The sequence below is a fragment of the Carettochelys insculpta genome, chromosome 2 (assembly GCF_033958435.1).
Source record: "Carettochelys insculpta isolate YL-2023 chromosome 2, ASM3395843v1, whole genome shotgun sequence".
NCBI lineage: Eukaryota > Metazoa > Chordata > Testudines > Carettochelyidae > Carettochelys > Carettochelys insculpta.
This window is the reverse complement of record NC_134138.1, coordinates 105,789,102-105,814,029: the sequence shown is the minus strand read 5'-3', so window position 1 is coordinate 105,814,029 and position 24,928 is coordinate 105,789,102. Positions and strand designations below refer to the sequence as shown.

The 24,928-nt window shown below is 45.0% G+C and overlaps 1 protein-coding gene across 6 annotated transcripts in view; it reads left to right on the top strand.

The window, feature by feature from the left end:
- The first annotated feature begins 9,949 nt into the window (after positions 1-9,949).
- The window catches only part of RTTN (rotatin), a 194,422-nt gene continuing 179,443 nt past the window's right edge, over positions 9,950-24,928 (top strand). For 4 of the 6 annotated variants that reach the window (XR_012644470.1, XM_074987517.1, XM_074987516.1 and 1 more), the window contains exons 1-5: positions 9,950-10,065; positions 16,211-16,398; positions 16,969-17,164; positions 19,725-19,814; positions 21,879-21,969. Coding sequence is in view for 5 of the 6 variants with exons in the window: in XM_074987517.1 (XP_074843618.1) it covers positions 10,035-10,065; positions 16,211-16,398; positions 16,969-17,164; positions 19,725-19,814; positions 21,879-21,969 (596 nt within the window). In the remaining variant the exon portion in view is untranslated. Of the gene's footprint in view, positions 10,066-14,130; positions 14,185-15,440; positions 15,511-16,210; positions 16,399-16,968; positions 17,165-19,724; positions 19,815-21,878; positions 21,970-24,928 lie in introns of all 6 variants that reach the window. The other 2 variants (XM_074987518.1, XM_074987519.1) reach the window with 2 other exon arrangements.

Genomic DNA, 24,928 nt, shown 5'->3' with positions numbered 1-24,928 from the left:
AAATAGCGCCCGACGCATGTAGCCGCGTCGGGCGCTATTTCGAAGTTAGTGCCGCTACTTCGAAGTAGCGTGCACGTGTAGACACAGCTAGGAAGATACAATTCCTACCCCATGGCCAGTTTCTGTATGTGTGGTTTTCCCTCCTTTTCTTTTAATATTTGTCTACCTTCCACAGGTCAGAATGCGCTTTAAGATGGAATGTTTGGCTCTGTGGCTCTCCTCCTCTTGTTCTTTTCCCTTAATTGACCCTTGATATTTTCTGCCTGATACAATGGGGCAAGACCTATTCCCATAAACTGTATCTACACGTGCCCCCTCCTTTTGGAGGGGGCGTGTTAATGAAGCACTTTGGAAGATGCTAAAGAGGCACCGACATGAATATGCAGTACCTCATTAACATAATGGCAGCCATATTTGATTCCAAAGTGCTACTTTCCGAATGCATGCTGCCCGTGTGGACGGGGGCCTTCTGAAAGGACTCCCTGACTTTGAAAGCCCCTTCTTCCTATTTGGTTTTATGAAGAAGGGTCTTTCAAACTCAGGGTGTCCTTTTGAAAGGCCCCTCTCTGCATAGGTGGCCCGTGATTCAAAAGTGGCACTTTCGAATCACGTGCAGCTGCTGTTATGCTAATGAGGCACTGCATATTCATGTCAGTGCCTCATTAGCATCTTCCGAAGTACCTCATTAACACGCCCCCTCCTAAAGGAGGAGGCATGGGTAGACGCAGCTATAATGTAGGAAATATTAAATAGGATTTTTATTCTGCTAGAAATAACACCAATTTTTGAGGACTTCAACGTTCTTCTGAGGCCTGAGAGTGCAAGAGAGGTCTCTCTGTCTCTGTGTATGACACCTGTTTATTAAGTATTAATTTTGTGGAAGCTTCATCAGAAAAAATAATGTCAGTCACCCACATCATTACCTTCTGTTTTATTCCATGACTCAAAGACTGTGATGTAGATGTCGAGGTTAGAGCACAGACTTGCAAATGCTGCTAAAGAGAGGTTGTGATAAAATGATACTGGAGAGCAGGCATTCTAGGTTATTTTCCCAGTTTAGACCCATTAACTTTGTTAACAATTTCTCCATGCCTCAGTTTCTCCATATGTAAAATAGGATAATATTACTTACCTCCCCTAGGAAATGGAGGATTTAATTTATGATTATAAAGGGGTTGATTTAGTCGGCTAAATGGCAAGCTATACATATGTATAAAATACCATCTTTATTTAGTAGCTGTAGTAGTATTAATTATTCATCTCTCTAATTCTCTGAGCTGCAGGCTGGGAAGGTACTATTGTATATTTTAGTATCTGATACAGAAATTATTACCCTCTCAGTATTTCAAGAAGAATAATTTCCTGTTTCAGCCTTGTTTTGAAGAGACAGTTAAAGTCATATTAGTATACAAACAAAAATATATCACAAAGTGTTCCAGACAGGAATATTTCCCATAGTCAAGAAATGGCTTATATCTATTTAACTACTTTAAATCACAGCTTGATTTCATCTCTCTCAGAATTATGTATCAGATTGAAGAACACTGGTATCAGCAACCTTGGACAGTGGGTTCATGAGAATATATCAATCATAGACCCTCCTAGGATGTTTTATGTGATATATTATCTAGGCAACAGAGTACAGAACACCTCTTTTGAAAGAGAGCTATATCTCTCTGGATGCTGCTGAGAGGATGATGTAGTGCACTAGACACAAATAAACATGAAGTGCAGTTGCTGTGACCATACATCAGGCTCAATAAGAATGATATGTTATTTTTAATTTGTATGATTAGAACCAGTTTAGCATAAAAACAGGACAAAGTGGGGTCTAGCGATTATGCAATGTGCATCTGAAATCCTTATGTAACCGGATTGGACCCTTCAATAAACACACCCATTTATTCAGCGGAAGGTTAGGTATTACCAAACCTTTCTCAGAGGCGCATGCAGATGCAATTTATGCCAGTTTAAATCTTTCTATTTGGCCAAATGAAAAAGGCAGCAATCAATTGAATTGTATGCCATATTGTTGTGGAAAGAAGGCAGGAAACACAAGGAAGAAAGTTAAGCCTTTTAGATATAACACACATGTACCTCCAAAGGTTCTGATGTTTACTAAGAGACCAATGCTAAAAGTGAATGATGGTTTTTTTTCAGTCCCATTTTCTTCCTAACCTCAAAGATTACAGGAAAAACATTCTCAGTTATTGAAACACTATGGCCACACCTACACTACAGCCCCCTTTAAAAAGGACGGCTTTTGAAACAGAACGTCGAAAGCCGTCCTTTCAAAAGGGAGCGTCCACACAGACAAAGAGAGACCGACGGTGCAATCCGCTCTTTTGAAAGTCCCGGAGTGCAATTTCGAAAATGATCATCCACACTATGCAGGGTGCTCTTTCGAATCTCACGGGCAAGGTCGCATGGAGGATGAGCCCTTCCAGGACCATGGCCTGCCATCCCCTGGGGTTGGCAGGGGGGGAGCAGGGGGCGGGGGGATGGCCTCACCCTGGCCAGCCCTGGCCTTCAACATACAGGCCAGCTGAATCAGGGCAGCTGGGGGCAGGTGGATTGGGACAAGGGCAGAGAGGTTGGGCTCATGGCGGGGGGGGGTTGCTGCAGGGGGTGGGGTGGGGGGGTAACGGGGGGATGGGGGAGGCCGGGATGGGGAGGCTGACTGGGGGACCAGGGAGGTGGTCGAGGTCAGGGGAGGGGAGGCTGACTGGGGGACTGGGGAGGTGGGGGAGATTGGGGGGAGATGGGGAGCAGTTGGGTGATGGGGGGATGAGGGATGGTGGTGTGGGGGCAGTGGGGCGGGGGCGGGAGTGGCTTGCGATGGGGCAGCAGCTGGGTCAAGGTGGCCCACCACGACCCGGGTCAGGGCGTCCATGTTTGCCGCGACCTGGTCCCAGGCCTGCTGCTCCATGACAAGCCCCTCCCACAGCACGCCAGTAAGGTCCTGCAGAGCTGTGGTATGGGCAGTGTCCACCGTCTCCTTGTCACTGCCCTGGTGGTGCTGGTGGGTGGCCCAGCAGCGACCCTGCACGGTCCCTGCTTGGGATGCCGGCTGCTCCCCCTCGCCCTCTGTGGTGGGGCTGGTCCGGCTGCTGGCTGCAGGAGCCGTGGAGACAGAAGGGGAGCGGAGAATGGGCCATTAGTCCCAGGTGCAGGTCCCCGTGTCCTGCCCATCCCCCCTCCCAGGCTCCATGTCCCTGGTGCCCTACAGGGGTACTAAGGACACGTCCCCCTCTCCCCCGCTGTTCCTCGGTCCCTCCAAGTCTGGGCAGCCCCGATGCTGTCCCATCTATGTGTGCTGAGTTCTGCGCATCATCCCCCTGAGCCCAGGGAACATAGCTGTCAAGGGTCCACATGCACCTGGACTGGTGGCCATGTGGGATGCCTGTGGCCGCCCCGGGTGGGACCTGACACTCCCTCCCCGGGCACTAGGGAGGCTGGTGTGCATGCCACCTACCTATGGGTCCCTCTGGGAAGGCAGGCGAGGCACGGTTGGATGGGGTCTGGCTGGACAGCCTGGACGGGATGTCTTTGATGAGGGCCCCCTCGCTTAAGCTTTTGTCATCGCTGGTGGGTCGAGTCACTGTGCTGTCCACGATCGCCTGGAGCTGGCTGACGGTCCTGGGTGCTCCTCGCCCTCTGTCACCATCTCCGACTCAGTGTCAGCCATGGACATGCCAAAGAGGATGGTGGGGGGTCCGGCCTCCTTCAGCCCCATGAGGCGGTGGAGCTCGTTGTAATAGGGGCAGCTTGTGGGGACTGCCCCTGACCACCCAGCTGCATCCTGGGCCCTGCAATACCCCTGTCGCAGTTCTTTCATCTTCGACCGGACCTGGTCTGGTGTGTGGGTGGGGTGGTCGCAGCTGAGCAGCCCCTTTGCCAGCCACTCAAAGGCTACGGCATTGCAGCGATGGGCCCCTGTTTGTTGGAGGACCTCCTCATCCTCCCATAGGGAGAGGAGGTCCTGGATCTCAGCCTCTGTCCAGGAGGGAGCCTGACGCTTCGGGGCTTGGCCTGCCTCCTCGGACGACTCCCTGCTGTCTTTGGAGGGCCCCTGCCGTGGGTGGGGTCCAGATGGTGTGGGGGACTGGCTGGCTGTCACGGTGGCTGGAAAGCAGCGTAGCCTCACTGCTGGCTGCACGCTCTCAGCTTCCTGCCTGAGAGTTTCTGGGACCCTGCATCAAGTGTGGCTGGATGCTGAAACCATAGAGCTCCGTCTGTGCTGTGAGTGGCGCTGCCGCCTGCCAGCTGATCGCCGCCATGGAGGACTCCCTCTTTTGAATGAGCAGGCCGCAGAGTGTCTACACTTGCTCTCTTTCGAAATTATCTTTTGAAGGAGGGCGCTCTTCCCATCACGAGAACAGAGCACCGACTTCGAAAGAACGCGGGAGTTCTTTTGAAGTTACTTTCCAAAGAGTGCGGTGTGTGTGTGGATGCTCCGCGGGTTCTTCCAAAAGAGCTCGGTCTTCCAATCTGGATTTCAAATGTACTTGCTAGTGTAGATGCAGACTAACTGAATACACCTAACAGAATTTCTCATGGAACACAACTATTCTTGTTTTACTTTTCAGATTTTTTGTTTTACAACGGGCATCTGTATTTGACACCCTCAGCTTTACAGCGTTCAGTACATCAATCAGATATATCCTGGAGTCATTTGCAACCAGTTAAACCTTCTGGTGAGCATTATGGATTTCAATACAAGCAATTTGTACAGATGCTTTACATGAACTGCATCTCAAAAGACTTTATAAAGTTACATGAAAATAAAGGGAGGTGTCAGAAAAAGTACAAGGCATGAGAAAGAAAGAGATGTGTTCCAACTATGACTACAAATGAGGTGAAAGGCAAATTCTTCCAAATTGTACCTGCAATCTTGCATAGGGAAATATGTTATAATATATGGGTAGATTGGGTAATTAAGACACATGGCATTTAGCAAGCAGAATTATAGGTAAAAATTTAGAGACCAAATTAAGGCATACTTTGAGATTTGGCAGAGATTTTCATAAGACACAATATAGAAAACTTGTTCCTGATGATGGAAACTACAGCAGAAAATGCTCTTATACAAAAAGTAGCCAGGTTTTGTGACAGGACCAAAAGGAAGCCACTGCAAAGGGAGCAGAACAGAAGGAGAGTTCCTGAGAAAGGCTGAAGTAGAGACATGGATGTTTTTAAGAACAGAAAGTGCACTTTTAAAGTAGATTTTTTACTGGAGGAAGAGGAGGATGTTATGGTTATGACAAGTATCAAAGGGGTAGCCGAGTTAGTCTGTACCTTCAAAAACAACAAGCCCCGTGGCACATGATAGACCAACAGATATTTAGGAGCAGAAACTTTCATGGGCAAAGACCCACTTTGTCGGTTGCATCTGATGAAGTGGGTCTTTGCCCGTGAAAGCTTATGCTCCAAAATATCTGCTAGTCTGTCAAGTGCCACAGGACTTCTTGTTGTTTATGGTTATGACACACTGGATGAATGAGATGATAGTATGAAGCAGTCAGGACACTATGGACAGTAGTAGTATGGAAAGTCAGGAGAAAGAATTTGTCAGAGTCAACCTGAGAAGAGACATTAGGAGAATTTTATGAAAGATTAAATCAAGATAGTGTAATGCAGAGGCATTTGCTTAGAGATGGTCACAAGAAGGCTTTCAGAATAATAAGAGTGGGAAGGCAGAATTCAAGTAAAACAAGCAGTGGGGACAAATGGAGTTAGAGGAGAAACAGCCACATTTGTGATTGTTGTTATGGAAAAGAAACACATTTCTCTTTGACACAATCAGCTGCAGGAAAACTACAAGGTCAAGTTAGACTGAAAAGTATGCCATAAAGAAGTATGAAAAAGTGATGCACACTAGTTATCACTGACAAATTATTTACTAAAATAGGGAAAAATAGAACAAAGAATCAAGATCTGAACTTCTTGAAGATCCTGAAAAGGAAGACACTTGGCACAAAGAGGGAAGGTTGAGGTTAAATACGATTGATGAAAAGGAGACTGAAAGAAGCTATTTGAAAAGTAGAAGCAGACCATGACAGATACTACTGTACATCCTGTGAATGTGCAGAGCACTATAAGGAAATAAGCTGCTAACCAATGTGGACACACTTTGAGTGAAAGTTAGTGCATAAGTCTCCCAATGGCATCACTAGGCTTTCACACAGTTCTATTAAAGATGAACAGGAATGTATACAGTAGAAGCTCAGTTATATAAAGGAGAGCTAATATGCAGAGATGTGTTGAGCAAGGGAGCCTCCCGGCCAAAGGCAAGGAGAAGAGCTGCTGATACCAATTATTCCCCTTTGGCCAAACAAAGAGAAGAAGGGAGAGAAGAACTATGTTGAACACATCAAGATTTATGTGTGGAAATAGATTCTTCATAGAACTTCTATATCTGAAAGTAAGGATTTTCCCTTGAGGTTTACTGCACACAAAGCTAAAGAAGAAGGCATAGAGAGAAGTTGCCTGAGCCAGTCAATTGAAAAGGAGGTGACAAGAAAGAGAAGCTATACTGTGCTCTATCTATTAATATACTTCATATGTGTGTGACACAGATTGTTCCTCTTTCTTTGCTGAATAGAATAAAGTATCTCAGTGCAGATTTGGGTCTTCTCTGTGTCAGCATAAAATGGCAAATTATAGATATGAAATAATAGGTATTTTTTTAAAAGAGCTGAGAGTTTATGGTTCTTTGTTGTTGCCTTATGCCTAATGTCTCCTGGTTGGATTGTTTCAAGCTTTGAGATGCGCCAAGTCCTGGTCTTGAACAGTTCAAGATGTGGCGTATTTGCCTTAAGGCATGCAACAAAGTAAAACAATTTAACAGAGAGGCATCATTAGGGATTGCTTAGATGCATATGGACACCCAGAAAAACTTACGTGAAGGAACGCCAAAGGGGAGGAAGAAACAGTTGATTGGAGAATAATTATGGGAGTGAGAGGCTGATGAGGAGCAGCAGGCAGGGAAGATGGCAGTGAGATGAAAAGCAGAATACATATCCCCACTGGGTAGGCACTTCTCTCACTTCCAGTAACCAATGACAAGTTTTCTTACACAACATCCCATCACAAATGCACCAGGCCTCATGACACACCTTTTCCCCTTTGATGTAGCATTTGAAAAATATTAAAATTACCTTAATTTACATAGATCAGAGATTGTGGACTGTGAAGGAGATAGTTTTCTGAGCCTTTCTCTCATGTAAAAGTCCATATACAAGCATCCAACATGGGTAAAAATATGTTTTCACTTCCTTAGTGCTTAGGGTAATTGATAAAGGAAGGGCTTTCGTTAGTCTCCTATAGATCCATCTAACCTTGTGCTTTCTTCTGAATAGATTCCATTGAATCTATTTTAGGAAGTGACTGTGCTAGCTAAGCAATTCCTTCTCTTTATAACTGAGGTACAATGCCAGCCCACTAAAAAGTGAAACACTCCCAAAGAACTCATGAATTTCTCACCAATCTCATTGTGGAAACGTGAGAGTCCCTGTTCCTGTCTGATTGGAACATTTTCCTTTTCATTGTATTAGACTGTAACTTACAGCCAAAAGGAACTTCACTTTGCCAGAGATACTGTTTCTGCAATTGTCACTGAAAAATTTCTTTCCACAGTTAGATCTCTGTGCTTTTAGCATCTGTGGGAAAACTAATTGCAGAAATGATTGTGGGTTTATTATTACTTCAATAAAGCTCCCTTGTTTTATCACTCCACTAACACAAATACTATCTTGCAAGATGATGTATATCTCTGTTTACTGAGAAGAAGAAAATGTAGCTCTGAGGTATGGAAGAAGAAGTCATCCATCTGCTTCCTAAAGAAACAGCCCTGATATTAGCCTCTGTATTTTGAACTTCATGCACAAATTATCAAGTAGCTTGAGTCCTTTATTTTTAATTGCTACATATAAGAGTTCTTTTTACTTAAGAGTAAACACCTTTTACTTAAATGATGGGTCTTATCGAGTTCAGAAGACTGAGTAGAGAGAGGGAGAGAGAAGATGATAAAGTGAAACACAATAGCCTACATTTCTTGAATCACACTTGGCATCCTCCCATACTACTACATTATATATTTTTGCCAAGAAGCAAATAAAATTACCCCTTCTGAAATTTTCTCTCATACATTATATCTGCTAAAATAACGTCACTAACAATACAGGGATTAGAATTTCTTCCAGATTTCCTAAATGCATGTAACAGCTTATTATGGCTGATTAGCACCAAACATACAGTGAAATAACTACATTGTTTGAAATTAACACTTTTTAATAATTCAGCTAAAAATCTGTTTGTGGATACCCTCATATATTGTAACAAAAGGTGTGGTTGTAGCTCTGGAAGCCTGTCGTATTGCCTGATGTTTGGTTTTCTTTAAATCCTCAACTGCTAGAATGGTGGTGTCCAAAAGAAATTTAACAATTGCCACAGTCCCCCTCCCAGCCAGGCACTGCCATCGCCCCCAGCCAGGTACCCTACTCACCTTCCCTCCCGACAGGCACACTGCCTCTGCAAACTGCTGGTGACTCGTGGTGGGATGTATGCATGGAGGGCACTCCAAATGTGTGGCTCTAACAAGCCGCTTTGCCACAACACGCGCTCAGGTTTGCCACATGTGGTGAACGGACAATGTATTGGACACTATGGTGCTAGAATCTTGTTATTGTCTGGGAATTTCAGCTTTTATCCTAAAATTGAACAGTAAGTATCTAACCTTATGTCTGTGAGAAAAAGCATGAAAAAATGAATTCTTTACTGGTCCATTTCCAGAGAAAGCAAATAGAAAGAACACACAATTAATTGTTGCTTTAGTCTCATGATTTTAAAAATAACCTTATTGTGGTGATGGGAAGGAAATTTCCTAATCAATTTTGCTTAAGAGGAGATCGACACCAAACACACATACATGGGGTGTCATTGAACGAGGAAGGCTAATGTGTGCTTTACAAAAAACAAGCAGTTCTTTAGCAACTTGAAGACGAAGAATTGTATTAGCTCATCAGCTTTTGTGGGTCAGACACACTTCTTCAGATTACAGGAGTAAAAAAAATATAGAATCCAGGGTTTATATAGCAGGATAGAAGATCAGGAAAAAAGGAAGAGATAGAGTGAAAAAAAAAGATTACTCTAAGATGACCTAATAAATTCGTTAGTCTCTAAGGTTTTACAGGACTGCTTGTTGTTTGTGACATTTCAGATTAACAAGGCTACTACCCTGAGACTATCTGCGATTTCGTTAATTTCACTCTATTGCACTCTGGTAAAGCCATGCACAGCAATTCCTACGTGACTGGTCTGCGGCAATGTCCCCGCTAATATTTAATCATCCAGGTGTGGAATAATTTTTATGTGCAGCTGTGTGCCGTCCCCAGAAACATATGCTGCCAGCAGGTGCACTCTGCTAATGAGAGCTCGGCGTTTGAAGCTCTCTTGGAGGGCACCCAAGCACTCAGCTTACAGGGAACGGGAGCACAGGAGAAACCACACAGCTTTGCTGGCTTGGTTACAGGCTTTGGGGGGCGGTGGGATTCAGAACTGTAAGAGCTGTGGGAAGCGCCACGTCCCGCAGCACCCAGGAGAGAACCCATCGGGGCTGGCAGCACGCGGGCTCCCGGCAGCGATCGGAACACTCGTCTTCTCGCAAATCGCCAGCTGGGGGCCCTTCCTCACCAGAGTCTGCAGCGCGCACGCGCAAGCCGCGCGCCCCCTGCTGGCCCCACCTGTCCCAGCAGACACCCCGCTCCCGGGACCGAACGGACGCGGCGGACGCCAGCCAGACGTCAGGGCCCGCGGCATCATGGGACTTGCAAATTGGTCCGAGGGGGGAGAACTACACCTCCCAGGCTGCCTTGCAGGCATGGACTACACCTCCCAGGGTGCCTTGCGGTTTGTTGCTCCTCCTCCTTCCCACCCCAGCGCTTCCCGCCCCGTAACGGTCTCTTCGCTTGCTCCTGCCTGTCGGGGCGGAGTAGAGTGGCGGCGGTTGGGTGCCTGGCGGGTGCCGGGCGGGGATGGAGCTGGCCTCGCTTATCAGGAAGCTCGGCAAGTGCTCAGCTCGGAAGGGCCCGGCGGTGCGGAGCGGGGGCGGGACCCGCTGCTGCGCATGGGGGGGGGCGCGGACGCGGGGACACCCACGCGGGGGCAGGGCGCTCGTTGTCGCGCACAGGCGTATCCGCGCCTTGGGGTGTTTGCGCTGGTCCTCGCGGGCGCGCCCCTGAGCTGACCCCAGCGGGCGAGGAGCGGGACCCAGGCGCCCTCGTCAGTGCCTTGGGCTGGGGCTTTGCCACCCGGGGCTCTGCGCGGCGATGGGACCGGATGGCGTTGTTGCCTGTCCGTGGAGGGAACGAGTTGTTGTCGTTACTCATTGTTCTCGGTTGTTGCTGTTGGGGATTGTGTGGGCAGAGCTACTGGGGGTTGTTTCCCTGTTGTGCTGCGCTGGGTGAGCCCCCTTTGGACTTGTTCCTGTTAGGAAGGGAAGCTGACTAGGGCAGACAGGTGTTTCTTTGATGCTGTGCTGCCTGCAAAGAGAGGCGCCAGAGGCCTTGTCCTGGGAACGCAGAACAGCCACAGTTTTACTTAGGGTAGACCCACGGGTTCATTTATCTAAAGGTGAGTTTAGGAGGATCGAAGATCCTCTAGTGACACAGGCATGTAGAATGAAGTCCCATTTGTCCCTGTGACAAGCAGCAGCATATGCTTTCCGAAGTTTTAGATGTCTCTGCTGAGACACTGAACAAGGCTACAAATTGGGATGGTATTGTAGATACAGGTTGAACCTCTTTGGTCCAGCAACATCTGTGGTCCTGCATGATTTTAGTTAGCCAGATGTCTACTTCACATGAATGTGTCCAAGCATACATCTACGTTAGGGCTACATCTACACCAGAAGCATCTGTTGACACTAACACCTGTGGACAGAGTGCATCCACATTCAAAAGCAGATTGATGGAACAATCCACTCTGTCGACAGAGAGCAGCTAGACTGTCCTGCCCTCTGTCGACAGAACAGCTGAACAGAAACTCTGCAAACAGGGCCAGGTGGTGAACTGGAAGCCCTCTCTGTTGACAGAAGTATCTGTATGGCACTTCTGTCGACAGAAGCATTTCTCAAATTTTCGAGAGATAACGCTGTCAAGACAAGTGCAGAGTCCTGTCAGGACTCTGTCGACAGAACACTTTATATGTGTGGAGGCTCCCTGAATTATGTCGGCAGAAGGTCTCTTCTATTGACAAAACTCCCTAGTGTAAACACAGCGTAAGAGATTAGGTCAAATTTGTTAAGGTCAATTTTTTTAGCACCCGATTTTGTAAAGTTGAGCATGTATGTCCAAACTGGCACATGAAGAAGATGGACTGCATCCCTTTTAGGGTGCACAGCTTCAACTTTGTCAGCAATGTCCTGTGGGTATTTATCCCACAGTTCCTGCTGCCCCCATGAATCTTGACACTGGACCACCTTGCCACAGTGTGTGTAAACTGCAAAGGATACTTTTCCATGATGTTGCAGGTGTTGGTAGATGTCAAGGCTCACTTCACTGACACCGGTATAGGAAGGTCGGGAAATGCATGGCACACACATCGTTAGGAACTCTAGTTTGTTTAGAAAACTGCAGAATGGAACTTTCTTCCCAGACCATAAAATTACCTTTGGAGATGTCGGTAGTGATCCGAGGAGATCCAGCTTATCTCTTTGTTCTCTTGCCTCATGAAGTCAAGGACCACACAGGCAGCCTGGACCACAGTAAGGAGGAGTTCAACCATAGGCTGAGCAAGTGCATAATAGTACAGGCGGAATCTCTCTAAACTAGCACTCTCTGGTCTGGCGACATCCGTAATCCAGCAAGGTTTTAGTTAGCTGGATGACCTCTTTTCATGGGTGTGGCCAAGTTTCCCGTGGTCCCATGAAGTTTGTTTACAGCCACCAGTCCTGGCTCTCAGTGTTCTGTGTTATTATTTATCTATAATTAACCCCCAAATGTTTTCTAAGAGCCCAGTAAGCAGCAAAAGTGTTGGTAATGTGCTAGACAATATTGACCCCCTTTGATTCAGAAAATTCTCTCATTCAGCACTGGTCAGGTCCTGTGGGTATTGGACAAGAGAGGTTCAACCTGTAATAGTGTGTGCCTTTGGCCATTTAAAAGCCGGGTTTAGTAGCCACCTGACTCAGTTAGACCTTAGCAAACGCTCATGATGGTGGGCCTGTCTGCTCTATAATTTTTGTGAGAGTAAGGGGGAAAATTTCATGCCAGGCAGGAGCGCTGAGGCAGATTGCCTGGCCAATAATTATGAGCAGCCAAACACCAGGGCAATAAAGAGTGCACACCAAGGGGCACTGCTAATCAAGGAGGCTTTGAAAAACATCTTTATGAATGAACAGACAGTGGCCTGACAATCATGTCTGTTGCTCTTAAGGAGGGGTCTCCCATGTGATTTGTGCTTGTCTATAAACCCCACCCCCTGTGCAAGCAATAAAGACACTGATTTTGTGAGCTTAATCGTTTTTATTCGGGGACGGTAAATGGATTCATGGGCAGGGGCTTTGTAGGTGGCTAAGGGCAAGAGGCATTTTGCCCTCATAGGTGGGGGAATGTCATTCTTTTGCTGTGAGAAGCATCCCTGGGAGTGGAATGCAAGACTGCCCTTGACTGTCTGCCCTCAGCATGTTCTGGGGTGCAGACGTTGGTGGTAGAAAATGTGGTGAGAAGAGCAAGTGGTTCATCATGTACTGCAGTGGGGCTGTGTGCTCCTGTAGAGTGGGGCGGTATAGCTCAGTGGTTAGAGCATTGGCCTAGTAAACGCAGGGTTGTGAGTTTAATCCTTGAGGGGGCCATTTAGGGGTCTGGGACAAATAGATTTAAAAAAAAATCTGTCAGGGATGGCGATAAGCCCTGATGACAGTGCAGGGGACTGGACTTGACTTCTCAATGTCCCTTTTAGCTATATGAGATAGGTACAGCAAACTTTCATATCCAACAACCCCAGGACTGAGAGGTTGCCAGATATTAAAATTTGACACTTAAAAGAGAGGTGGCCAGAGATCCCCGGCAGGAGGGCAGGGAGCCCTGACTGCCCTGTGGCTGAGAGCTGGCTGGGGCACGGTCTCCTGCCAACGGCTCCAATCCGTGGTTGGGAACTGGCTGGGTCTGGGAGGTCTGTCGGCAGGCCTGGAGCTGGGAGCTGGCTGGTGTGGGGGAATGCTAGCAGCTGGCTGCCATGGGGCTGGGAGCCCACGGGCCTGGAGCATGAGGGAATGTTTTGGCTGGGGAATGGCAGCAGTTGGAGCTGGGAGCTGGCCGGTGTGGGGGGACACCGGGGTGCAGGATTTTGCTGGGATGTGAAGGAACATGGTGGGCCCAGGGCATGGGGTTGGGAGCCAGTAGGGACATGGGGAAAGGCAGCAGTCCCAGAGCATGGGGATCTCCACTGGGGAGGGAGTTCCACTGGCAGCCCCATGCATTAAACAGTGCTCTGTCTGGAAGGGCAGCTTGCATATGCTCTAGGAACATATATTCCTTTGTTCTTTTTCTCCTTCACATCTGTGCCAGTCGAACAGCTGGAATGTGGGGTGGGGGAGGGGGGTGCAAAGCAGTGGTCAAAGGGCTTGTTATTGAGCATGCTGCAACAAAACATAAGTGAAAGCCAGTCATTCGGGAGATACATTTACTACAGATAAGATAATTTTTACAACACACAAAAAAATTAATTAAGGAGCTTCTGTGGCAAAGAATAAGGATGTGTAATTATGTATAAGGACAAATTTTGGCTTTTAATTGTAACAGAGAGAAAGCCGTGCTAGTCTATATACTATCAAAATAAAAAAGCAGTCCAGTAGCATTTTAAAGACTAACAAAATAATTTATTAGGTGAGCTTTCGTGGGACAGATGCACTTCTGATTTGCTCACCTTGATCATTTTTTATGATTTGTCCACCTTGATTACTGTTTTTGGTTCTTTGTGCCTTAAATGTTGAGTCTGTTCTGGTCTGGCTATGGTCTGAAGAAGTGGGTCTGTCCCATGAAAGCTCACCTAATAAATTATTTTGTTAGTCTTTAAAGTGCTACTTGACTGCTTTTTAGTTTTGGCTTTTAATTGTTCTCTACGCAGCAGGTACTACACAGAGATCTTAAGGGAGGTGCTTGACTCAGTTTGCTTCCAGCCATGGTAAGGCACATATTGAGGCATGCTTTCAAGCCTGTGATTCCAAAAGCAGTTTCTGTAGCTGTGCATGCTGGAAGCAGGTGGGGTGGGAGGCTAGGGGCTTCCAGGGCTGTTGCAGTGGCAGTCACTGTGTGCTTCCCTGCCCCACTTTGCTGGGGCATTGAGACTTTCCCTTTCCCCAGGAGCCCGGAGAAAGGAAGGGAGTTGAGGGTAGGCATGGCAGTGCAGGTTGTGCTTTCGGGGTTGTGTGGCTCTCATGGTCACCGTGTGCTCTCCCCATAACCTTGGATGGGACAGCTAGTTTCCTTTCCTCCATGAGCCCCAGGAGGTGGGGTGATCCAGGCGGGGTGGAGCTGCTTGTGCTATCATAGGTTAATGCTCCTTCCTATGCTTCCTCTAGGCTGCAGTGCGAGATATTAGTCTGCCTAGAGGAACACAGATTAATAAGGAACAGTTGCTGACTGAATGTGGGCAGAGGGCTAGTCTGTATGCTGCACTGCTCTGTGGTGCAATGATACCGGACTACTTCCTGCTGGCTTAGCATGGAAGGGTGTCCTGTCATGGAGTTTGGAATAAGGCAGGCCTCCCCAGAAACCTCATGAGAAGGATTAAATATTACCTGTCTGAGATGTGCAGCGAGGATTGGAGCTCTGTCCGAAGACTTAAGTAGTTGTGGGAGGGCTGGGCAGTGTAGGTGCAGCTCACGCCGCAGATCATACCCAAATGTCTGAACCCACTTGTAGCATGATGAAAAATGAGACCTCACCAGACGTGCCTGGGGTTCGTCTCTGAACGGGGCCTGGCTGTAAACTGTTCTGGGAGAGGGGAGGAGATCCAAAGTTTAAAAAAAATTTTCTGGCTGTTGGTGAGACCAGTTGTTCCTTTTGCAAGCTGACTATTGTCGTCATCCTTCTCATCCTCAGCCTCTGTCTTCCCTTCGGTTGTCAGAGGCTGCCGGAGGAGTCTTTTGGGAGGTATCCACTGACTGTTTTGGAACAGTGTTTGGTCCCCTCTGCCCCCATAGAATCCTGTGCAACTGCTCATAGAAGTGACATGTTTGCGGTGATGACCCAGAATGTCCGTTTGCTTCCTTTGTCTTCTGGTGCACTTGCCTGAGCTTTATTTTCATGCGGCACTGGCTGGGTGTTCCTGGTATATCCTTTTCCCACCCTACCCTGTGAAGTCATGGCATATATGTCTGCATTTTTTCTGCTGCTTTGTAGTGCTGCCAGCATAGCTTCATCCCTTCTTTCCCACAGTAATGAGGTACCAGAGCTCCTGCATACTCAGTGCTGGAGCTCACCTGTGACCCTGGGAATTCATGGTCAGGTGTGTTGCCTGCTCCACTCACCATGCTGGCCAAACAGAAAATGAAATTCATACTTTCCCAAGCTGTTTTCCGCACACTTGGAGAGCAGTGGAACTGAAAGTAGTGGCCAAAGTGGTCACATTGGGGCACCATTGAACGCCTCTAGGAGGCCACAAATGTTGAATTTCATGATGCTCTGTCTGTACTACCCTAAAGTCAACTGTGCAAGGTCCATTTTGGAGTTACTTATAATGAAAAGCAGGAGTATTAAAGTCAACCTTCTGAGTTATTCCTAATGAAAAGCAGGAGTATTAAAGTCAACCTTCTGAGCCCTTAGTTGGCAAAACAGACCCTGTAGATTGAACTGATTGTTTAAAAAATTGACCAAAATCGGCTAAATTCAACCTAACTTACTAGGTAGGCCAGGCCCAAGTTTCCAGTGGTCCCATAAAATTTGTTTACCAATGCCAGTCCTGGCTCTCAGTGTTCTGTTTTGTTATTTAGCTCTAATTTGCCCCTAAATGTCTTCTAAGAGGCCAGTAAACAGTCAAAATGTTGATAATGCTGCTAGACCATATTAGCCTCCTGTCGTTCTGCAACTTCTCTAGTTTGGCACCCGTCAGATCCTAGGGTGCTGGACTAGAGAGGTTTATCCCGAATAAGTTTCTGAACCTCTTTTAATTCCTTTTCACTTCTTTACCACTGTTGTCTTTTGCACAGGTCATCAACTTGCAGAGATAAGAGAACGAGCTCTCAAAAATATATTGTGTAAATTAGATCATAATTTGATTTCATATGCTGACCTCGTCCAAGAAAAATTGCTTTTCGTCCATCTGCTGGAATGGTTCAATTATCCTATAGTACCGATGAAAGAAGAGGTACTAAATTTGATGAACAACTTGGTAAAGGTAGGAAATCTTGTTTTTAAACAGTATGCTTTTATAATACTAGACGTGGAATTTACTCACACAGCTTGCACAATGCTGCTTTATTTAGAGTGCTTTATAACGAACAGTAATTTGCAAATATGCATCACAAAGTGCATTGTACAGATGAGAAAACGGACACACGGGTGACGTAACATGTCCAAGTGACATGGCAGGTCAATGGGAGAGCTGGAAAAGTAACTGGTCACTTGAGTCCCAGTGCAGTGAATTTCTGCCACACAGACTGAAATAAGCATAAAAATGAAGAGCAGATATGGTTAGAACAGGGTTAGCTAGCACAGTGACTAAAAATGTATTTCCTCCATTTTTCATAAAGTGTCTAGAACTCGCATTTTTTTCAGCATGGGAAGAAATGATAGTGAAACTGGGTCCCGTGACTCCTAATCCCTGTGCTAATCACCATACAACAGTGTGGGGGAAAAACTTTTGTTTTTTGTAAGGTAGCTTAAAATCTGGCTTTTTGTTATGTGCTTGCTCTGCGTTTCTGGTGTGGAATAGTCACTGTAAGCATTTGGCCTCTTTCTGATCTAGCATCCATCTGCTGGCAAGCAGTTAGTTGGGATTGGTGCAGTGGAGTTCTTTTCTCAGCTTCGTCATGATATGGATCCAAATCTGCAGAGTGTAATCGATGGGATTCTAGATGGGCTCTTCCTGCTTCCTGCAGAAATTCCTTCCAGCTGTCCAGCTGTGTCTTACCAAGATCAGCCCTTATCAGAAGAGAAACCAGGTAATTTCCATTTTTGAAAAGTTTATTTGCTTGGTATTAAAGAATACCATTTATACCATTTGTTTTCTCTTTACATTTCTGAGCATGTTTCCTTATCAGAAAACACTACATAGTTTTGTTTTATAGGACTGTTGCTCATGTTATATCTGGGCAAGGATGATGAAGAATAATTTATGTTCCATTGGCCTATCATCTTGCATGTGGGTAAAAGAATGTTAGTGTCTGTACCAATTCTGGCTCTGGGGCTGCAATGTGTGAGAGTGAAAGAATTTTTTTTTTCTTGCAGCCTTTCTGACTTTTGCAGGATTCCTCTGTGTATGTCTTCTTTGCTGAGCCTATTGTGAGGAGTCAAGTTTAGGCCATTAGCTAACATTATACCTAGACTTTAGTAAAGCATTTGATACAGTCTCGCATAATATTCTTATCGACAAACTAGGCAAGTCCAACTTAAATGGGGCTGCAATAAGGTGGGTGCATAACTGGCTGGCTAACCGTACCCAGAGAGTAGTTGGTAATGGTACTCAATCCTGCTGGAAAAGCATAACAAGCGGGGTTCCGCAGGGGTCTGTTTTGGGACCAGTTCTGTTCAATATCTTCATTAATGATTTGGATATTGGCATAGAAAGTACGCTTATTAAATTTGCAGATGATACCAAGCTGGGAGGGGTTGCAACTACCTTGGAGGATAGGGTCATAATTCAGAATGATCTAGATAAATTGGAGAAATGGTCTGAAGTAAACAGGATGAAGTTTAATAAAGATAAATGTAAGGTGCTGCACTTAGGAAGGAATAATCTGTTTCACACATACAGAATGGGAAAAGACTGTCTAGGAAGGAGTACAGCAGAAAGGGATCTAGGGGTTCTAGTAGATCACAAGTTAAATATGAGTCAACAGTGTGATGCTGTTGCAAAAAAAGCAAACGTGATTCTGGGATGCATTAGCAGGTGTGTTGTGAACAAGACACGAGAAATCATTCTACCGCTCTACTCTGCGCTGGTTAGGCCTCAGCTGGAATATTGTGTCCAGTGCTGGGCACCCCAAGTCAAGAAGGATGTGGAGAAATTAGAGAAGGTCCAGAGAAGAGCAACTAGAATGATAAAAGGTCTGGAGAACATGACTTATGAAGAAAGGCTGAAAGAATTGGGCTTGTTTAGCTTGGAAAAAAGAAGCTTGAGGGGGGACATGATAGCGGTTTTCAGATATCTTAAAGGGTGTCATAAGGAGGAGGGAGAAAACTTGTTCCTCTTGGCCTCTGAGGAGAGAACAAGAGGCAATGGACTTAAGCTGCAGCAAGGGAAGTTTAGGTTGGACATTAGGAAAAAGTTCCTAACTGTCAGGGTGGTCAAGTACTGGAATAAGTTGCCAAGGGAGGTTGTGGAATCTCCCTCGCTGGAGATATTTAAGAACAGATTAGATAGATGTCTATTAGGGATGGTGTAGATAGTGGTCGGTCCTGCCGTCGGGGCAGGGGACTGGACTCGATGGCCTCTCGAGGCCCCTTCCGGTCCTAGTGTTCTATGATCTATGATTACAGAACCTAACTGGTTTTTCTTTTTTCTTTTTCAGAGTTCAGGCAGATATTTACTTTTTCCGTTTTGATTCATGTTGCCTGTTTCTACGCTAGCCCCCTTCTTTGAAGGGGGCATGGTAATCAGCCCAAGCAGGGAATTAGCAATTAGGTGCTGCGATGCATATGCAGCACCTCATTAGGCTAATTCTTGCTGAAGCACTTTCAAGGTTAGCAACTTTGAAGTGCTGGCAAGCCATGTAACCACAGGAACTTCGAAGTACCCGTGCAGCTTAGTACTGCCCTTACTGCCAAGTGGAGTAAGGGCAGTACGAAGTTGCACAGGTACTTCGAAGTGCCCGCGGCTACACAGCTTGCCGGCTACACAGCTTCAAAATTGCTAATTTTGAAGTTGCCTGAGAGAGAATTATCCTAATGTGGTACTGCGTATGCATCTCATCACCTCATTAGACTAATGCCCTGCTCGGGCTGATTTCCATGCCCCCATTGAAGCAGGCGGCTAGTGTAGATACAGCCATTATATGTGTATAGAGATGATAGAATGATGTGTGTGTTTCATATGCTTTTTTAAGTATTTGTGCATATATAAATATTTTTAAAGGACCAGTACTGCTGAGTTGACTGTAAGGGTGACCATGTACCTCTGAAGTTTCACTGTTTTTGGAAATTTTACAGAACTGTTAGAAATAATAGTTCAAATGAAAGGAATACATTTTCTCTGTCTTTCAGTTTTACTTTGTTCATTTGTCAGCACTTTACGTATGGTCAGTTTTCCTATTTTGTGTAGGACACAGGAAGGAAACAGAAACCTGTTAAAATTTGGAGAGTCTGATTGCAAAATCATAAATTGAGAGAGAATTCAGGTGCAAAGTGTATTACGTGAAACAAGTTTTAACTCATTTTTTTCCCTAAAAGATTCATAATTTAGGAGTAAAATAGTAAATAATTGTCACAGAATAAAGAAAACACTATGTTTATATACAATAGAAATGTGCTTTTTCATTTATTGCCATGGTTTTTTTGGTTTAGTTTTACCCGAAGAAGAATTATTGACTGGATACTTTCACAAAGACAGAAGTGATTTGCAACAGATGGAAATCCCTCCCAAAAAAACAGCTGGTATGCAAATGAAATAATTCTATCATATATCTATATTAAGTAGAGGATTCTATGACATATAATTTCCAATATCTTTTTAATTACAGCTGCAGTTACTGTGCCTTCTGCTTCCAGCTGCCATTTCATGAATGCTAGAGTCATAGAAGCTCCAGTGGTAGGGATGATAAACTCAGTTTTCATATAGTCATTCCAGTGGAGTAAGAATAAAAAGTAGACATATAGAAAAATATTTTCTTAATATTTAAAAATTTAAAGCAGCTAAATCCATCTGGCAAAAGTGACCTCGGGATTATGGAGCATAAATACCATTAACTTCAATGAAACTTTGTCTCATATGTGCCTAAGCCTTTTTTGAGAATGGAACCTAGGAGCTTTTGAAGATGTTACCCTATATCTGAGTAGTAAATGCAGTTGATGTTTTTTTATTTATTAAGTATTACTGAAATGACTATAAGAAACATAGCAGCAGTGCCTCTGTCACATACAGCCCCAGTCAAACTTCCCCTGACTGGCTAATCACCTTGCTGCTTTATTTGGACCTGTGTGCTCTTAAGCTTCCCATGATCTAAGAAGACTTCAGAACTCTCTCTTCCCAGGGTATTTTTGGTACATTTCTTGTCCATGGGCTCTGTTATCTCTTGAAGGAAATGGGGCCCTGTGGTCCTGTTGCTTGTGACTGGCAAAATTTGAGCTGCCCACCCCAGAGGCCTCACTAATTCAAGCACACTTGTTTCCAGTGTTCCATCTTGTTAGTTTACAGTTCACATTTTCAGGGACAAGGACATGTTATAGCTGAGGAAAACGGACCAAAAGTCCTTGACAATGTTTCTAAATAAGTTATTTTCATTTTAACATAAAAGATATACAGATCTTAGAGAACCCAACTGTCAAACACTCCCCATTTCTTCATCGAAGAATACTCAAACCCTGCGTGCGTTTCCCTGCCTGAGCTTTCCCACCACTTGGGGATGTTCTCTGGGTTTTGGTCAGAGATGTTTGGGGTGTCTAGGATACTTCTCTCAATCACGGAGTCTTTTCTCTCTTCTCCCTTCCCCACTTTCCTCTCCAGGTAAATTTCCTGTACCTTGACTGATCCTTCAGTCAGAACAACTCTGTCTTGCTCTAAACACATATCTTGCACTGTGTGTCACTTTATAAAGTCCTACCATTAAAACCCGATTCCTTTGTTCTGCTGCAAATGTCACTACACCAAATCCTTAACCCTTGTCTGGAAGTTGGAGGAAACTGGCTTCCTTCAGACTTTGACCATCATGTTATTTTGTTCAATCCAGATTTGTTTACTTTTTTTCAAAGTCTGATTGGTAGGTACCACTCACCTGCTGTTTAGCAGAAGAAGCATGAGACAGTAAAAGCTAGTTAAGATATCAGTACAGACATTTTATAAAATCACACTAGAAGTCATAAGCTGTATATAGATTCCTCATTATGTCATAACTACTGCTAGAAATTCTCTGTATCCACTGAACCAGACCAACGTGTTGAAAGCAGTCCATAATGCATAATGTTCTTTTAATTGTGATCTCAGTAGTGCAACAAAATGAAACCTTGGTATTAGAGTTTCAATACTTCTTTGACTGTTTCACTTTTCAGTGACATATTAGCCATCATTAGGAATAAAAAATGCAATTTTAAATTAAATGGCCAGTTTTAAAACATAGTTAACATGACAAGGTATTGCTACAAATAAGTTTAAAAATCACACAACTTGTCATTAAGTGTAGAAATTGGAAATAGGATTCTTCCATATTCAAGTCTGAGCAAGTGCGTGGTTTTTCAAAAGCACAATGAGGTTGATGCATTTGAAGTAGGGGAAATATTGCTACTATGTCTCATTACTGAATTTTTTCCATATTGTTCTTTTTATGATTACTTCACTGAAAACTCCCATTGGGAGCTCTTCAAATGGATTGAGTTCAATCAGGTTTTATAATTAGAAGTTCTATATGTCACTGTACAGATGTGCTATAATTATTGACTCCCCTAAAGAAATACACTAGCATTTTTACAATATGGTTTTTAAAATACTCTTGCTATTTTTAACAGTACATCAGGCAGTGAAGTGTTTGAAGTTTTCCATGTTTCCTTGGTTGACACTGACCACGACAGACAGGCATGTGCTTTCTTCAAATGAAAGGTATAGTAGTGGAAATTTTATAGTTACATTTTTTACTTTATTGGAGCATAACTATTCAAACTCTGTTTTTTCTGTACTAACTGCTCCAGTTGTGAATACTTTTTTAAATGAAGTGAGTGATCCTAAAAGCATTCTTGAGGTTGATAGCAGTTGTAGTACATGCTCCCCACAACAGTGTCTTAAATTTGTCTTGGACCTTTGTCTTTAGCATAAATTGCTGAGTCAGCCAACCACAATGCCAGTTTGGTGGATTTGGGGGTATGGGCCACTTGCTGGTACTAACTGAAATGAGATCACAAGCTTGCTTCACGTGGGCCACCAAATTGCCATTAGTAATTCTAGATGGATATGAGCCAGTGAACTGTAGCTGGTATGTCTCAGGCTACGTCTACGCTATGAGATAAATTTGAGTTTAAGGTAGTTAGGTCAATATTAAAACATCAGTGTCTTCACTGTAAATGCCATTAGTTCAAATTTGGAAGCATTAATATCGATGTCATAATATCCTCGGTATCAGCTTGGTGCGTAACATCAAGTTTGAATTTAAAATTTCAAATAAAGGCCAGCGTGGAAGTGCCATATCTCAAAATTTGTTTTATTAGCCTCCAGAAGTGCCCCATATGTATCCTACAAAACTATGCGATTACCCACCAGGTTTGGCTTCTGTTCTCCAGGTAGGAGGTCACAGGAAGCCCGTGAATTTGAATTTATCAGCACCCAGTCCTTGAAATATAAAGGGCACCCATAATGAAAAAATTCTCTTACCCATTGCATCTTACCACATCGATAGCCATCGCACCACATTGGTAGCCATCTTCTTCAATCATGATCACTCAGGGTAGTGATCTGCCAGTAGTTCTCAGGCTTACAATAGTGCTCCAGCATGGACCCAGCAGGAGATTGTGGCAAGCAGACTTCAGGTGTTCAAGAGAAATGCAAACATATATGATAATATCTTGCAGTTGATGACTGCCAGAGGTTACTCGGGGCTTCTACACAATGCTGGGTGAAGGTGAAAGAACTCTGGCAGGCCTATCACAGAGTCTGGGAAGACAATTGGCTTTCTGGGTCATTTCCACAGACCTGCTGCTATTATGAACAGTTGCTCATGCTTCTTGAGGGGGGACCCCCCACCACGATGCCCAGTATTAATTGTGAGACTTGTGGAGGCGATGGTTTGGAGTCCAGGGTGACCTGAGAGGAGCTGGAGGGCCAGGAGGAAGAGGCCAATAGAGAGGAGGATGGTGGCAACCAGCAGAGACCCGAGGAAGTTCTTCCTGACAGCCTGGATCTCTTCGCTTTAGAGCTGGAACTGCTCCCCCTCATGCAGGTCCCTCCCTATGCTGGTCCCTGAGCCCCCGGGACCAAGCTGTTCTGGTGAGTATTTTTTTCTGAATGCTAGAAATGGGTTGTGGGTGGGTATGGGTACAGGTTTTCTGTGCATCTGTGCCCCTCAGAACAGCATGTTGCTATTTCTGGGGATGGAGCGCTTCTCCTTTTTGGAGATCTTGAATGCCTCATCCAGGCACTCTTGTATTTTTTGCACCAGGTTTTTGGGCAGGCCTGACTTACTGTGGCTTCCACGGTAGCACACATTGCCATGCCAGGCAACCAGATAGTGATCTGATGTTGTGGTGTCACATAGCATTTGGCAAATTTTTCCAGGCTTTTGGTCACGTAGGATGAGCAGCTCTTCTTTGTCGATATCTAACAAACCAAACCAGTAGTCATGTAATGTTTGTTTTGTTAGAATACAGACTAACACAGCTACCTCTCTTACTTTTTGATATCTGTTCATTTTAAGAGGGTGATGTTTTCTCTGGCAACCTGAAGAAGCATGGGAGTTTGGATTGGGTTTTTTGCAATGATTCCTGCTCTTTACATTTCCCTGAAGAGCATTGTCACTTTATGTGGCTGGTGCATGCTCCATCTCCCCTCATTCACCCAGGTGGCAGGCTCTCAGGGCCTTCTCCCCTCCCATTTCCCTTTCCCCAAGCATTTCTTTGTTTAATTTGCAGGGATCTCTCTGCATCCAGTAGTCCATGTGGCTGAAATCGAACCCTTCCCTACCTTTCCCCTTTGCCATGTGGCTGCCAGGCTCTGCAGTCCTTGCTAATTGTGGAGGATTGCTCCAGGAATGAGCAAAAAAAAAAAAAGTTTTTCCTTGCTTGAGGATAACGGACAAGTTACTTTTATTTGTAGTCCCATCCTCCTGTGACATTGATAATAGCTTACCATGTCCATGACAAAATGTTCTGGATAAATGGTGGTGAATGATGGCTTGTGCAATGCACGCCTTGAATGCCATCCTTAATAAGCCTTAGGCAGCCTTGCAGAAATAAACTTTACCTGATAGCAGAGACGGAGACCCTTTCATTCCATGGGTAAGGGCTTAGTGTGAATTGTACTTCAATTGTGACCTCCACTTTCCAGCTGTCATACCCAGCATGGGAGACAGGCCGAGGAAGCACAAAAGGTTTAACGAAGATCTGATCCTGCAGTGCATGGAGCGGTCTGAAGCAGAAACCAGTGACATGAAAAGGAAGACAGCAGAGTGGCATCACAGTACAACAGAGTGGTGGCAGAGTATGCTCGATTTCCAGAAAGACCAAGTGGCAAAGTAGACAGAAAATGTGACAAAGCTCATAACAGCAGTGAGCAACCAAATGGAGATCCTGCACTCCATGCTGGAGCTGCAGAGAGGCTCCCAACACAGCAGTTGGAAGTCTCCTGAAGACAGGTCGCCCAGGCCCCTGTCATTGCAGTACCTGAATGCGATGACAGAAAGAAAGGACAGCCTGCCGCTGCAGCCCCAAGGCCACTGCAAAAGACTATTCCACCAACCTTCTTTTCCCTGCTGCTTAAGCCTCTCTTCCGCCCAAAATAAACTGATTCTTTTGCGCTTGGTGTGATTTTTTTTTTTTTTTTGCATGCACAAGTGATAGGGTGCACAAATCAT